Source organism: Carya illinoinensis, chromosome 2 (genome assembly GCF_018687715.1).
Source record: "Carya illinoinensis cultivar Pawnee chromosome 2, C.illinoinensisPawnee_v1, whole genome shotgun sequence".
NCBI classification, from domain to species: domain Eukaryota; kingdom Viridiplantae; phylum Streptophyta; class Magnoliopsida; order Fagales; family Juglandaceae; genus Carya; species Carya illinoinensis.
The window spans coordinates 23851467-23868998 of record NC_056753.1 but is presented as its reverse complement, the minus strand read 5'-3'; the positions used below and the strand labels follow the sequence as shown (position 1 = coordinate 23868998).

The window sequence follows — 17532 nt, the reverse complement described above, 5'->3', positions numbered from 1 at the left end:
ATGACATGATGAACAACTTGGAATTAGGAAGTATCTCAACTCTCCACAAAAACCAACCACTCTTATGTTCTAAATGTATGGATAAGAGAACAACCAAAAATTATTAGCATATAAATATAATGGTTTGGTTGAGGTATAAACACAAACACTTGGGGGGCACTCATTTAAAACCGAAATGAATAATCCCATAACCCACCAAAATCAAGCCTTTATACATGAATAATATAAACCCATGTGAACATATGTATAAATGCATACTAAACATATGTATAAATGCATACTCAAACTAAAAAAAAATCCAAACTCCTACTTCACACAGCAAAAACAAAAATCCCAATCTCCATATATATGTGCCCCGAACCCTAGAACTTGTGAAAAAGATGGACTTGAATGAAATAATCTCATCAGGAGATTGAATCGTGGATCATGATAATAAAAACTGAGTGTTTATCACAAGTAAATTGAATGAGAAGCGGCTAGGGCTCCTGTAAGGTAGTGCGATGGGTCTGTGTATCGCGGGAAATGGGTAAGGGAGGTATTAGGATGTATAGGGGGTCTGGGTCATAGTTGTCTAAGTGACTTAAGTCACTTAATAGCTAGTTGTACCCTGCGCGAACTCTTGGCATAGAGTCCTACTGGGACGTATCCCATAAAAACATAAACCAATTGCCACATAAACACCTACAAGTCCCATGCTTCTACTTCAGAAGCTAAAACATCCAATATTGACACATACCAAATAAACCAAAATGAAAACAAAATATTAACAAAAATTAAAACTAATGAAATATATATATATATATATATATATATTATATCCCCCCCTCCCCCTCCCTCTTTTTAAAAAAAAAAAATTAATCTTTTTCCTTCCTTCTTTCATACACATTTCAGTGTAAGTGAGCAAACTTACATAAAATATAATAATTGTTTTTGATCTCTTTTTCTCTTATATATTATTATTATTATTATTATTATTATTATTATTATTATTATTATTAGCATTTCCTTCTTATAGATGTTTATAAGAGTTGTCACTCACCTGAAAAATCAAACTTTATGATAGGGTCTAGATACATGAAAGAGTATTTCCTCCAAAGATTAGTTTGCACTACCCTTTGATATGTCTATTTTTGTTGCTCATTTTTTCTATAATGATTAGAGCAACATTTTTTTCTAAAAAGACTTAAGGGATAGATCCATGTATAGTGTTTGTCTTTTTTTGTAATGATTAAACACAGACTTTTTTATATTTGGCAAGGGGAGATCTCTTTATTATTATACTAGGTTCAACTAGTATTATTCAATTCAAGGTATGAACTCCCTCTATAGTGAGCATTTGAATAATAAATGTGGAACATACACTACAACAAAAAATTGATTTTGGGACGATTTTGGTTTGGAACGAAATGAAAATCGTCCCAAATTAGATTTTGGAATGAAATATGAATTTCATTCCCAAAAAATGATGGATTGTCCAGACCGTTTGAACGGACGAAATATTTTGTCTCAAATTAGTTAAACGTTCAAACACTAAATATAAACCATTCGAATGTATAAATTTTATAGTTCGAACGTAATTTTGGCGTGTTAAGTAAAATTTTTTTAGAGGGAAAATGATTTTATCATTCGAATGTTAATTTTTTTTATTTTTATCGTCGAACGGTGACCAAGGGTAACCAATTTTTAATTTTTTAATTTTTTTGCAGAATTATATTTATATTAACTAGTAAATATAAGAAATTGGTTAATTAAATAATAAGAATAATATAGGAATAATATAAATTAATAATTAGTTTAGAAAATATAAAATAATACTATTTCATAGTTAAATACTGAATTTACAAAATACAAAATATTGTCCATACTTAAAACAAAAACTAAAAAAAAAAAAATAGAAGGTACTAATTAAGACCCAAGTATGTGCACACTTCCTCGACTGCAGCTATATGTTCCTCTATTTGTGTCAGTCGGGTACAGATGGTGACCTGAGTCGCAAACATGGCATCAATCTGTATACGAAGCACAGACACAGCAGAATGGATCTCTGTACGCACTGCATCAATCACCGCTGATGTCTGTTCGCTGATCGCTGCAATCTCGTTCATCTCCTCATGAGTAACATTATTTACTGATGCCTCGGCCTGTGTGGATGTCCCAACAGCTGATACTCCATGATCTCCCGGCTCTGCATCTCTCTGAGGATCAACCTGATCTGGAACATGTCCACGAAGACGCAGTCTCGAGTGTCCTGTGTTGCGTGAGAGGGTGGTGCTATTTATCGGTCCCATCGACTCCCGTTTATGCTCGGCAACATCAGGCACAACACTAGCAAACAGTAGAAATCGGGTGATCAGGATCCCAAACGGCAGTATATTCATCGAAATGTACCGAGACTCTGATCGAATCCTATCGAATATATACCCCACCAAGTCGATAAGAATGCCATGAGCAACCCGTATCAAATTTCATCCGATCAATGCCAACCTCTGTCTTGTGTTGCCGAGGGTCAATGTTGTTGGCAATTATCAAATTCAAAATCTTGAAGAAAGAGGATAAATCTGCATGTTTGATGCTCTTCATCCCGTCATACGGTGGAGCATCTGGACCAACAACCAAACCCCTCACCTCATGATCAACAAGGGTATCGACCTCATCAGTATAAACTGATGCCTCCTTCTCAGCTGTCTCCGCCTCAGTTGAAGGATCAGATTCTCTAGGCACCACATTCGGATATGCATCTGGCAACATAGGAATACTGAAATGCTCAGCAAGTAGTACACGTGAAAATACAACAGGTACTCCTCGGACGGAGATCCTGTAGGCCCCTCCATCATTGGGGCTGGCACTACTAAGCTCTCTATAGAACTCAGCAACAATATCAATATAGGAGATTGGCTCCCAGGTTTCCTCTCGTGCATCTAGGATAGGTCCCCAACCACGATCGCTGAAGACTGTTGGCAGTGAATGACCCTCCCAGACAAGACTTTGGAAATAAAAAATTTTCACTGGTCGCTCTAGTGAAACAGTCGCCTCCCTGACTGGACCACTACTAGTCCCACCAAGATTGCATCGCTTATGTCCCGCCTTAGAAGAAGACATTATAATCAACATGAAATTTACAATTAAAAATTAGATACACAATATTAACAATAAAAATACATTAAATAACTATTCATAATATACATCAAGGAATAACAATTTAATAAAGTGAGACATTGTGAACAAAATAACTTTTAATAAATAATATCACTTTATTTAATATTAATGTGATTAATATTAATAGAAATATTAATATTAAATTTTATATTTTTAAATTATGACATTAATTGTATTATAATATAGAAATTATTTTTAATTAAAATTGATTGGAACTATAATATGGAAAAAAAAAAACAATTAACTAATATTACTAAAATAGTTTATACCGTTCGAACTTCTGGAATAGTGATCGAACGGTAAAACTATACCTTTGAACGTGTAAAACAACATTCGAATGTTTAACGTTTACCGTTCGAACACTCAACGTAGAGGTCGAATGGTCCATCTAATGTTCGAACGTCTAAATGAACGGTCGAACGGGTTACTACTTAGACCAAATGTTTGAACGTCTCAAATAACGTTCAAACATTCAAATACCGTTCGAACGGTTTGGATTAACAGTCGAACGGTTGGATGAACATTTGAACGCCGAACCAAACGTTCAACCGGTTAGTGAATATTGTTCGAACGCTTTCTGTAGCGTTCGAACGATATTTGAATCGATTGGCTTCCGGGTCGAGTCAACTCAGCCATTGAAATCCATGGAATCCTTCAATTCCATGGATTTTTCACCCAAATAAATCAAATGCAAAGCTAAATAAACATTCATACAAAGGATTAAAGCAGATCTACGGTGAGTATTGATAAAAAAATGAGTTTATCCTAATTCAAACAAATAATCCATCAAAACCTAAATCTAAACGGTAAAATGCTTTGAAAAAGAAGAATATCGGTGCCTAGATCAATTGGCTTTGAGTGGGTACTGTTTACGTCGGAGAAGACGGCGTTGAACGGCGGAGATCGACGGTTAACGGCGGAGAACCACGTAATGCACACGTTTGGCTTCCATGAAAATGACGTCCGGGGTAATTTATATATGCAATACCATTCAAACGGTAAGTTAATACTGTTCGAACTTATTAACTGTAATTTATTGCCAATTACGGTTATTATTAAAAGATTTGTTTATTATAGTAATAATTTTTCATTATTACTATATTTATTATTTATAATGTAGTATATAGTATATTTTCATTTAGGTAATAATATTATATTATATTATATTAACTTATATATAGTATTGGGAATATGATGTAGTATAATATAGTATACTATATAGAGTTCTCTATATAATAATATTAGGTAACATATAATAGTGTTATATGTTATATGCATGTTATGAGTTGTTTAGTATATTAAGCTAATTATATTTTAGTTATAAGCTAATTAACTAACACTCTCTATTTATATATGTTATATATATTAGGATATATTAACATATTAACATATATAGTAATATTTGATTATAATATATAATCAAGCATATATATTATATCTATTGATGTCAAGTTGTTCATTAAATTAAACTAAACAATCGTATGTCAATTGTTCTTCAAATCAAACTAAACAATTGTATAGCAAAGAGACTTTGCAGTGAATAAGATATGCATTTTTTAAAAATAATTCTTAATCATTGTCTCCGAGATCAGAAGCTTGTAAGCATTTTCTCCGTCTTATTTAGCAATTTAACTTCATTATTTTACTTGAAGTATCGAATTTGTAAACCTAATCAGATAAAAAACAGTTCTTTTTGATTACATAGAATGTCTTAAGTTTTGTACTCTCGGAAAGAAATACACTTTAATTTGATTCAGTTTGGCTTGGAACTTTTATAGGACATCAGTAGCTATAATCTAGTGCAAATCTAATTTTTAATTGAATAAAAATTTACACTGAATCTGAGTTTGAGTATCGTTCGAATGCGTACTATTATGCGTTCAAACATTTTTTACCCGGGATATTAACGTTCGAACGAAATATTTCACGTTCGAACGTTAAAATCACGAGGGAAAACTTTCCCGCAAAATAATTTCATGTTCGAATGGTTAGTAAGTTACCGTTCGAACGTAAATGTGCTACATTTAGACCACAGAACCTCACAATCTCGCGCTCGTCTCACCACTCCCAAAATCACTCCCAGTTCATTTCCCATATAACCAGCGCCATTCTCTCTCAATCCAGCCCCCAAATATTTTTTGCATTCATCCATCTCGTATATTTTCGGATTAAAGGGTTATTTGTACTGTTTCTTGAAGAGCTTTTTCACTATTTTGGGCATTACGTTTACTCTTGCAATTTCATCTATCAAAACCAGGTATTTATGCTATCTTTGACTCATTTTGATTTGAATATAAGTGTTTTCGTTTGCTGCACTGAGTTTGTGATATTGTGTGCTTTCGTTTGATGTAATGAGTTTAATATATGTTGGGGTTTTCAGAGGTTGAAAACGACTGGAATCTGTTCCAGATCCGTTCGAATGATACATGTTTACCGTTCGAACGTGTGTCATATATTTGAACGGTCAAGTTAACCGTTTGAACGTTATGTTGGTCAGTGTTAAAATGTTAATTACAAATTAGAATATCTAAGTTAATCTTGAAATCTATCAATTCAATATTAATTAAACTACAAATAATTAAAATTCAATAATACTTAAATACTTAATCTTTAAATTAAGTATATGAATTTAGTTTAATTGTCAAATAATTAAGAGTTTATAATTGAACATATACTTAAAATTTAAATTAATCAACTGAATTTTAAAAAAATACAAATAATTAAGATTTAATATTCTCCATTAATGAATTGAAGGCTAATTAAAATACAAATAGTTAAGAATTAATAATACTTAAATACAAATATTCTAGATTGAATAATACTTAAATACTTTAAATTTAAATTAATAAATTTAAAGTTTGGAATTAAAATACAAATAGTTAATTCCAATAATATTTAAATAGTGAATATTTAAATTAATAAAATTAAAGTCATGAATTAAAATAGAAATAGTTAAGATTTAATAATATTTAAAAAGTAACTATTTAAATTAATAAAATTATAGTTTGGAATTACAATACAAATATTCTAGATTTAATAATACTTAAATACTAACTATTTAAATTAATCAATTGACTTTTAATTAGCATTTCTTGCATTGTCTGTAGGATACATGTTAGCATATCTTGTATTGCTTGTTCATCAAAATAAACCTTAGACCTGTTTGAGAGTTATCAATCTGGATGAATTGAAAGATTGATAACTCTTGAATTGTCCAGAGTGGACAGTTTGGAATTGTAAGATTATTCTCGCAAACTATCGATTTATATCTATTATACGTTCAGCATTAAGATTTTGGTAGATTCATTCATCCCTTGTTCTCCGGATATGCATGATGGCGATGGTGTATGGACGTGTTAAACGTCAGTGCACACAACCAGACGAGTATATTTGGAGAACTATGGGGAGATGCTGCCGAAATTTTGTTAAGCGTGACATGATATGGCACTCATCAGCCAAAGTTAGAAACGATGATATTTTATCACATCCTGCTGACTTCCAGGTGTGGAAGGAATTTGATAAGGAACACCCATGGTTTGCAGAAGAACCACGTAATGTGAGACTTGGGTTGGCAACAGATGGATTTAATCCGTTTGGGAACATGAGTACTAGTCACAGTACTTGGCCAGTTGTACTTATGCCGTATAATCTACCATCGTGAAAGTGTATAAAGATCCATATTTCATGATGAGTTTGCTCATTCCAGGTCCGAGATCACCGAGAAATGATATAGACATACACTTACAGCCATTGATTGCAGAATTGAAAGATTTGTGGAAGAATGGGGTTCTCACATTTGATTCATCAACAGGCAAGTCGTTTAAGATACATGCTGCCGTTTTATGGACAATAAATGATTTTCCAGCTTATGGAAACTTGTCAGGTTCGAGTACTAAGGGGAAAACAGCATGTCCAACTTGTAACAAACATACTAAATCTGAATGGCTCACTTACGGGAGGAAATTATGTTTCATGGGTCATCGTCGATTTCTACCTGGTGATCATAGATGGCGGGGAAATTAAAAAATGTTTGATGGTACTGTTGAATGGAGCCAACCTCCATCATATTTGTCTGGTGAAGATTTACTTGCACAATTTGTAGATGCTGGTTGTAATGAATTTGGTAAAAAATATCGAAAGAGAAAACAAGCTACATCTGAGTTGAATTGGACTAAGAAGAGTATATTTTTCGATCTTCCATACTGGTCAAAGTTAAAATTACGGCATAGTCTTGATGTTAACATTCTTGACGAACATACTGGAGGTGAAGGACAACCAGCAGCTTGGCTTGCATCGCATGTGGGTACTCTTACACGAACTTATGCACCTTTCGCAACAAGTTCAAGGAAGAAAGTCCCCCAAGATGTTAAAGAGCTTATCAAGAAGAGTTGTTCGATAATGTTAAAAACAGATAGTGAGTTGGTAAATTTTTTTATTTTACTTAAAGTTTGAATATTATAAATGATAATACGTTTGTCTAATTTTTTTTTTGGAGGATGATTTCGAATTAAATTTTGGTCGAAGAGATGAGCGTAAGACTGTGGAAGAGCTTATGAGTAATGCATTCCGCAAATATAAGTCGAGTTGTCATGAGCACTATAATAAGTTCGAGAATATGGAAGATGCACGCCAACATCCTTTTCAAGATGACAAACCTTCTGATTGGGAAAAACTTTTTGACATGTTTGAGGATCCATCATATAAGGTATAATTATATTAATTATTTTAGTCATCCTATTTTTAATTTCGCTTTCTAATATTTTCAATTCCTATGTAGGAGCGAAGTTCTATAAACAAAACAAATAGATAGAAACTGAAGATTACTCATCATGCAGGCTCAAGATCTTTCCACCGCCTCTCTAAGAAATTGGTATTGCTATTTTTTTTATTTTTATATAGTTAACTAAATATATGAATCCTAATGACTTTATATCTTAACAAATATTTATTATAGCAAGATTCAGATGCCAATTATGATCTAACAAAATTATATGCTGCATCACATAATAATCGTAATGGAGAGTGGAGTCATCGTAATGCCTATGAAAATTATATAAGTATTATAAATTGTTCTAAATAAATATATTAGAATATTTATGATAATATTAATTATTTATCTTATGTGTAAGATAAAATGGTTGCCATACGTGCTGAATCTGCGTCAGATCAAAACTCCTCAACAAATGAAGTTGAGATTTTCACACAAGTTCTGGATCAACGTTCAGGATATTTGAGGGGTTTGGGTCGCTGTGTCAAACCTTCCCCCTCCTCCTCTTCTTCCTGGTCTGCTTCTGCAGCCCTATAGCGCAAGAGAATTCGAATCGCAGAATCGAAGAATTGGTTGCAAGGCAACATGAGTTAGAGGCTCAATTGGCGAAATAAGGAGAGATGGAGGTGCGCCTCAAACAACAAGAAGAACAACAAGAACAGTTCAGGAGAGAAATGCAACTCCAAATGCAGCAGCTTATGCAACAGTACAAGCCTCCAAGCAACTGATGGTTTTTTACATATAGATTATGACATTATCTAATTATGTATGAACAATGTCAGTCTCGTGGTTATTTATTAGTTCGCACTTATTATAAAACTTTCGTGAGTACTAAATTGTTTCTAATGTATGTTTTTCAAATCTTATGAATATCAAATTGGTTTTTTTATTATTATTGGAACGTTCAAACATTATTGATATAGCTGTTCGAACGAAACCAGATTGGTCAAAAAACGTTCGAACGCAATTCATTAGCGTACTGTTCGGACATAACTCAACACTTTTCTTTCCATTTACTGTTCGATCTCTTCTTTTAACATTCGAACGGAAATCTCTTTTGTACCGTTCGAACGTTATCAAAATTTGGGATCGTTTGAACGTGTTTTCATAACCGTTCAACCAATGTAATTTCGTTCGAACGCCCAATGTATTGCCATTCAAACATCATTCAGGAATGAAATTGAACCGTGACAAATAACTAGCCCGTTCGAACGGTATCAAATGGTCAATTTCAAAATCGTCCCTAAAGATATTTTCTGGGATAAAATGGTGATTTTCGTCCCAAAATACCTTATGGGACAGTGATGTTGGGACGACCTTGGGACGATTTTTTTTTTGTCCCAAAATATTTTTTGGGACAAAAAACCTACAATTTGGGATGAAATTTTTCGTCCCAAAAAAACGTTTCTGTTGTAGTGATAATTATAATAAACATAAATATAAGTTCCTTACGGTGCTTGTAAATAAACTTTGTCAAGATGACCCATACGGTTTGTATACACAAAGTTGACTGCATAAAATAAAAAGATGCATAAGTTCAAGAATTCACCATTTGATAACACAAGCACTACAACAGATTCGACCTTTCCCAGCGATTAATAATCGCCGGTAAAATAAGGAAAATCCCCGCCATACATCAATACCGGCGATAATATAATCGCCGCCTCTTCGCCGGTACTATATAGCCATTTCCAATATACTACGGCGGAAAAAAAAAATCGCCGGAATATAACACATATATCCCAGCGATTTTCAACTCGCCGGTATATGAACCCTAAACCGTTTTCTATTTCGCGGCGATTTTAAAATCGCTGGTAAATATTATAACCCAGCGATTTTACAAACGCTGGCAAATAATTTACACTTACGAAATTTGTTTGCCAGCGATTAAAAAATCGTTGTCATAGTATATAGCAGCGATTATTAAATCGCTGGAAATAAAGTTTCGGTTTAGAAATTAATATAGCAGCGATTTGTTAATCGCTGCTATAGTATATGACAGCGATTCACTAATCGCTGGAAAATAAATTTCATAACCGAGAATGAGTTGCCAGCGTTTAGAAAATCGCTGGTATATAATATTCCAGCGATTCTGTAATCGCTGGTAAATAGGTTACAATTACGAAATTTGTTTGCCAGCGATTATAAAATCGCTGTCATAGTATATAGCAGCGATTCTAAAATCGCTGGTATATATGGAATGATATCGCAGCGTTTCATATATCGCTGGAATTTTAAATGGCAGCGATTAAGAAATCGCTGGAAGATAAAATTCCGGCGTTTCATAAACCGCTGGCTTATGATATGGCAGCGATTCATAAATCGCCGTTAGATGATATACCAGCGAGGTAGAAATCGCCGGTATGGTATTTGGCAGCGGTTCATAAATCGCTGCTATAGGATAAACTAGCGATTACATAATCGCTGCTATTGATTTCTAAACGGGAAATATATTTCCCAGCGATTATGAAATCGCTGCTAAACCGGACAACCTGCCCATTGCTTTTTATTTGTTATTTTTTACATTTTTAACAGCGAGTCTTTAATCGCCGCCAAAACTTAAGCATCGAATTTTAATAACCCATTATTCTTACTAAGTCTCATAAGACCTAGTAAGAATAATGGGTCTCATTAACTTGTTCCCAAGCATGAATTTTCATGCTTTCATCCAATTATACCTGATTGACATGGGAGAATAATACAATCCATACATCAACAAATATTTCTGAGACCATTCTATCAAAGTGTTTAATTTCACACAAGTGACAAATCAATTAACTATACTATCATTGGGTGGAAATGTATTCTGATCATATCTCAAATACAAGCTGAGCTATTAATTACATAATAAACTATCATCTGTATTATATAATTGATTTGAAGATTGTAGTATCACTAAATACCAATCTATTCCAAGTTACACATTAATCTAACAAGTGAGACCTATGTTTGGGACATTTCCACCCACACTTGGGCACTTTGGTTGTCTGAGAAAGGTGGCGAGCATGAACATTTTGCTGACACCTATTTCCATATTGCATGGAAGTCAGTACATGCGTATTTTCCCCTGAGAATAAGGAAAAGTGAAACCTAATCAAATCGTATTCAAGTAATTGGTGTATGAAGCCTCAATATTTAAAAGAGGAAAATGAACTTGATCATAAAATCAATTTCACTACAGTAACCTTAGTCTTTGTACATAAGTGCATCCCAGGCCCATCGTTTCTCCATGGTTGGAGTTAGTACAATTGCTCATTTGCTATGCAGTCAACAGGTCCACCCCTGCATGTAATTAATGCGTTAAATCCCTTTAAAGCACTCATCAAACATAGAGTTACCATTTATTTGGATGCTACGTATGTCTTGGAAACACAAAGCCTTTCTATCCATTTAACTTCATATATATACAGGTTGATGTTAAGTACCATGAGTATGACTGAAAAGCAATGGATCTCCAAGTCAAGTTTCCATATTATTAGCAGAGGAAAAAAGAATGGATCTACTTTATGACAAGTCTACGTATCATTAACAGGTGAAAACTCCATGAGCTTGATTAAAAGATTGTTTCTATGTGCTTTTGGTACTACATTGAAATATATGATGTTCATCTTTTCCAGATGGCAAATTCTTGTTGGAGGATAACATTTCACATTTTGAAAGACATTGGACTGCACTGCAACTATTATAGCGCGCACACACACATGCAAGTACAGTTATTGGTATTATAAAAAAAAAAGGTTCCAAGGTTAACGGGGGAACAAGTCCAAACATATTACAGCCAAGACCATGTCAGCCAAGAAGCAGAATTAAAATCAGGATATAAAATGACGCCAGAAACAAAGATATGTTGGGTATGTCATGGGCCAGATACCTCATAACCATGTGAAGCTACTTTGACCTTATTCTCAAGGCTTTCTGCCTTGGCTTTATCACCATCCATCTTCTTCTTCACATTTTCAAATTCATTCTGCAAATTAGCAAGCTTCTCTTTGTTTCCAGCAACACTTGAGAGACCGTAAGCATTACGGGTAGGAAAGTACATGAGATCATTTAGGCAAGTACTGTGTGCTTCATACTAGATAGACATTCAGCATTTGAATCCATACATAGAAAATCAATATTTGGATAATCATTTTGTATCAAGTATAATGCTTACAGGAGAGAGAAGTTCCTGACGTGGAGTTGCAATAATTTAGTATGGAATTGGTTGAAAGAAGAAATGGTGTAATAAGTCAATTTGAGGAGAGTTAAGATTTTCCTTTTTCCAGAGGACATTAGCCAACATTAATACTTACAAAACTCTTACCACCCCCAAAAAAAAGAACTTCTCATATATGATTGATGACGAAATGAAGGTCAGTTTAAAAAGGCAAACTAGTAGTAAATATTAAGGCTTTGACAATCCTGTTTACTACAATTTGGATGACTCACCAAGCACTTCATTCTGGATTGGAGGGACCATCAGGATGCATAGTCCAAAAACTATTAGTTGATCATATTGAACTGATATAGGTCAGCAATTAATACCATTATCTGCAGATGATCCCTGTATGAAAAACTGACTATAATGTTTTACTTAATTTCTGAACACGTTTCAATTAGTACTTAATACCTGTCCAGGCAGGCAGAAATTAATTGGTTAGAAGGATCAGCCGCCCTTCATCCAAACTACTTATTATTGAAGATTCATGCATCATGTTAATGGTGCTGCCTGGATGTATATACATATTAATGTTGCAGAAAATATGATATATTCTTCTTGGAAAATGAGAAAATACATGACTAGTAGAGATCAGTAGAGATCACTAGCTACTATATGAGAGTTGAATTAAGGCCTCGTGATTTGAAGGTGAAGTGCGTCTTTATATGTTTATAATTTTGTTCATCCATACATACAGAAAGAATGTATGCTCTTCTAATCTAATTGCCTAGCTCATGAGTACTGAGTCTCCCGGCCGGCCCTCGGAGCATATTTAAATTTAAGCATATATATATATACGCTTTCTTGTTTGCTTTTTAATGAACTCATTGTTGCAGATCATCGATTATTTTAGAAGAGTATCTCATGGGCCAAAACATATTTCAGCCAAAACCATGTCAGCCAGGAAGCAGAATTGGGTTGATGGATATAAAATGACGCCAGAAACAAAGAGTTGTTGGGATCTCATGGGCCACATACCTCATAACCATGTGAAGCTACTTTGACCTTCTTCTCACTATTTGTTCTGCCTTGGCTTTATCACCATCCATCTTCTTCTTCACAATTTCAAATTCATTCTGCAAAGCTGCAAGCTTCTCTATGTTTCCAGCAACACTTGAGAGACCGTAAGCATTACGGGTAGGAAAGTTCATGAGATCATTTAGGCAAGTACTGTGTGCTTCACCAAGAGCATCAAGGGATTGTTTTTCATGCCCCATTGCCAGGCGAAGATACCGAGCCTCTTCCCCTATCAAAGTATCAGCCTGCTGACAACGCATATAGAAAATGGGATTTTAGTGGCTCAGATCAACCCTTGTCTAACAAAATCACCTCTCTGTTGGTGATGCATGAGTGTGCAAATACAATGGGCAATAACAGAGTTGGTTATGAACAGCCAAACAATGATGGAGAAGGCAATCATTGGCTCATGCACATAAGTGGCACGCCTGACTGTCAAAAAATGCAATAACAGATTAAGTCTAACAACAGTGACAAGCCACGTTCAGCAGTGTAACAGATATTGAATTTATCCTCCTCACTAAACTTTTCCTCTGACTATATCTTTCACTTGTAGATCTAAGATATCTAATCTAGACATATGAGAGACAATAATTCTTTTTCCAGTATGCTAAGAAAACAGAAAAGCAGTTTTCTTAATACAGCATTAGAGATATGATTTTGCAAGTTAAACCAAGGAGCTTTATCAAAGAAGAAGAGGAATGCAAAGGGAGAAAACTTGCGTTTTCAGTTTCCTACAGTCACGTTCACAGAAAATCTGAAACCTTTGACTTATTTTTCATCTCCCATCAATCCACCTGAATCTGAGTCACTTGCATTGTAACCTAAATGCAATACCAAATGCTAATCATTTGGATTAGCAAGGCCATACCATACCATCTAAATAACCAAGCCAAATAGAGAATAATTTGATGTTTATCGCTTACGTTCCAAACTATAACCCATAGTCATGGAAGCTCTATTAATCCAAGTGTGTCCCTTTATAAGCAATGTATAATATATTAATTCACTCGTCACATGTTAACAACCAACGAATGATTCGCATACAACTACCTCAATAAAGCAGATAAATAAACACAAGTAAAATTAATCATAGCTCAGTACTCCAACTACAGATTGCAAAAACCAGCCTACCCCAATTACCACTAGGATTCTAAAGAGCACTGTAGAATGCTGAGGATAATCAACAGAGACCGGAATACTTAAACAAATATACCGTTTAAGCAAGTTCTGGTTAAGCCCCAATACAGTTGTTCTGGTCAACTCGACCACTTGAAAGATTGGTCGTTAGAGAGTACTTACCTATTGGTTTTGAAGTCTTTCGAGTTAGGCATGGCAAAGAGGCAGCGGAACCCTCGGATAAGTTTTCCAGAAATCACAAAACCGGAATATATGCTCAAAACACTCCTCCAAAAAGCGGCATTAGGCCGAGAGTTGCTTATCTCCCCGGTGTTGACATAGTTCGTTTAGTATATATATATATATATATATATAGTAATATATATATTGCCCAGCTGTCACCATCGACTACCAAAATACCACCCAAACAGGCAAAAAACGTAGGACCCCCCCTTATGGGTCGGAGGGCTCATTACACTGAGTCTGTCGATATGACTCAGTGAATGACGGATGATCCTTAAAAAAGGACTGAAGCAATCTGTCGGTCGCAAACTGATGCTCCCTAAGAGCCCGCATCTCTGATCTCATTTCTTCCAGCTGACTCTTATAGTCATCAGCATTTTTCTTGTGTTGTTCAGCATCTTTCTTGTGTCTTTCAATCTCAGATAGGTAGCATTGCATTTTCACTTGGTCACGTTGTCGCGAGGACTCAGGGATGACCATCTCTCCGAGTCCTCGCGCATATCCAGGTCGATGGCCAAGGACCTCCCTAAAGACACTCGCTGCTGCCTCATCACAACGTTGCTCTGGTTCTAGGCCATCCAATCTACCTTGCATCTCCTTCTGCACAACGGTAAAACAATGGGGGGGGGGGAATCGAGTCATGTGTTTAAATATGCAATATATTATTATCAGAAAGAAACGTAGAGACGCATGGGACTATAAGTGTACTACTCACGTAAGCATCTTCAGTAGCATCTGTCACAAACTTATTCTTCTTCTTCGACCAGCGCGTCTCCTTATAGAAGTCCACCAAATTTCCATTCTCAGCGCGCTACATTTGTTAGCATTAAGTATAAGAAGGTTAGATTTTGGATCTAGATAAGTATTGGCAACCACATGTGCATATTATTCTCAACATCATTGACATTAACCACAATCACAAAACACACTTTTTGAGCTCAGGTAATCATATCACCCAATCACAAAGCACTAAAATAATGTGTGCATGTTGAGGACAATATCATTTAATACTTAATAGATACTTAAATGAGGACTGGGAGGAATCCTCATACCTTTTGCTCAAGTATTCGGACGAATGATTTACGTCCCGATGTGTGATTAATTGCCTGCTTCTTTCGGTTCTCCCGATTTTGACTTGAAATTTTCTGCCATGCACATAAGTCATGTTAGCTTACTTAAACAACCGGATTTGCCACAACAATATAGTTTACATATTTAATGGAAGGATTTATGGTTTAATATGAGAAATAGCATATATACCTTGAAGGCGTCACTGCCCCACCTACCACACAACTTGACCCATACAAGGGGGTCCACTAAGCTTGTCCCATGAGCTAACGCCTCTTCATGGCTTCCAAAGGATTCGTAAATCTTGTGCAAGTCGTGATGGAAGCTGTTGAAGCGCTTACGAAGTGCCTTTGTCACCGTCAATCGGTGGTTTTCACGTTCCCAGTCGAGCACGAAGTCAGACTACAAGACATAGCGAACTAGTATTAATGTTTATGTAATACGACATAAACCACTCCAGTATTCATAATAGCAAATTATGAGACCCGATAACTTACCCGAACGCGGTCAATGAGCTCCTCTTTCATGGCAGCCGGGACATCAGTCCATCGCGCATGACTCATGTCACAAAATTGCTTAACAATCCATGATACTCGTGTTGTGAACATAGAAGCGTGTTCACAACACGGGGCTGTCTCACCATCGTTTATCTTTAAGGGCACTTTACCGTACTTCCTCACCTTCTCAAACTCTATGCATCTAGCGGGCCCACGATATCTTCTTCTCTGTTGCTGCGTTAGTTCGGGCCCCGTGGGGGCGTCCGCAACTGCGCAGCAAAATATGAACTAGATTAGTGTATGTAATCAAAAAAAGTATCTTTACACTTACAAGCACATATGGAAGGGTCAACGCATTCATATTGAAAAAACCATCACCAGTTTCTGGTATACTGCTTTCTTCCATTCTCGATTCTTCTCTAGGAGGCGATTGTTCCCGCACTTGTAAGGGTTCTCGAATAGGCGCAGGTGTGGGAATTAGTATATTTGCTGGTGGGGGACTTGGGGGCTGTGTCGAGTCATCCGATGATGATTGATTACCCTCCTCAGGGCTATGATATGAGGAGATTTTCGCTCCCCGTGGTCGGTTGTGGCGAGCCGAGTATGGTACATGTCGCCGAGCACGAATACCTCGAAGTCTCCCTCCACCTCTAGAACTGGGTCCCGCTCGGTCACCTGCGTGTGTATGAGTTAATATCATTGTGTTTAAACGTTAGGTCCATTCCACAAAATAACAGCTAAATCACAGACAACAATTGAAATGAATTGATCACTTATGTACCATTTTCAATTACTTCATGGGTAGCCTAACCCATGAAGTATTTGATGACCATGTGTATTTGAATGACAATAACTTAACCAAGTATTTTGTGATACCTTGAGGAGTAATAGTGCTCCTCATGCCTCCAACTTGAATATGGGATTGCATGATAAACTAGTCGAGATATGAGGAAGAAAATCCAACCCAAACTTTGTCCACTTCAGCCTTAATGCAATGTAGTAATGTTGCTCCCTCACCTGACACAGTAATAATATGATACACATTAGAAGTCAATCAAATTTAGAGGAAATGTTCATATATGAAAACATAAATGGAAGAAAGCTACATAAACGTTGAGGTATTTTAGGATTCAATAATTGTACTGAATGGTTTTAACAAATCATTCAAAAAATGTATGAAATACTTAATGGTTTTAAGTATGCAAGGCATACAATAACGAGGTTTTAGTAATAGCTTGTAATTATAAATCTAACACATACTCTTCGTCTGTGGATAGGTCATCATCATCTGAATATGATGACTCACTAGTCGCATCTCCAGAACCAGAAGGAATCATGTCATCATTAATAAATCCAGATTCTTCTATGCATTGACCATCCACATGCATGACTTCTCGTGCATCAATATGACTAGGTGGTATATCAATCCTATCCAGTTGATTCCACATTGGATCTGCATTATC

At 35.5% G+C, this 17532-nt stretch overlaps 1 protein-coding gene across 1 annotated transcript; it reads right to left on the bottom strand.

Moving 5' to 3' along the window:
• Positions 1-10687: 10687 nt before the first annotated feature.
• On the bottom strand, positions 10688-16769 carry LOC122301810. The gene is made up of 10 exons (XM_043113185.1): positions 16448-16769; positions 16070-16338; positions 15765-15974; positions 15557-15649; positions 15220-15315; positions 14445-15104; positions 13104-13387; positions 11796-11928; positions 11110-11206; positions 10688-10991 (listed from the first exon to the last, which is right to left on the bottom strand). Exons 1-6 carry the CDS (start codon positions 16767-16769, stop codon positions 14715-14717), a joined length of 1380 nt encoding a protein of 459 aa, XP_042969119.1. The 3' UTR covers positions 10688-10991; positions 11110-11206; positions 11796-11928; positions 13104-13387; positions 14445-14714.
• Positions 16770-17532: the final 763 nt, after the last annotated feature.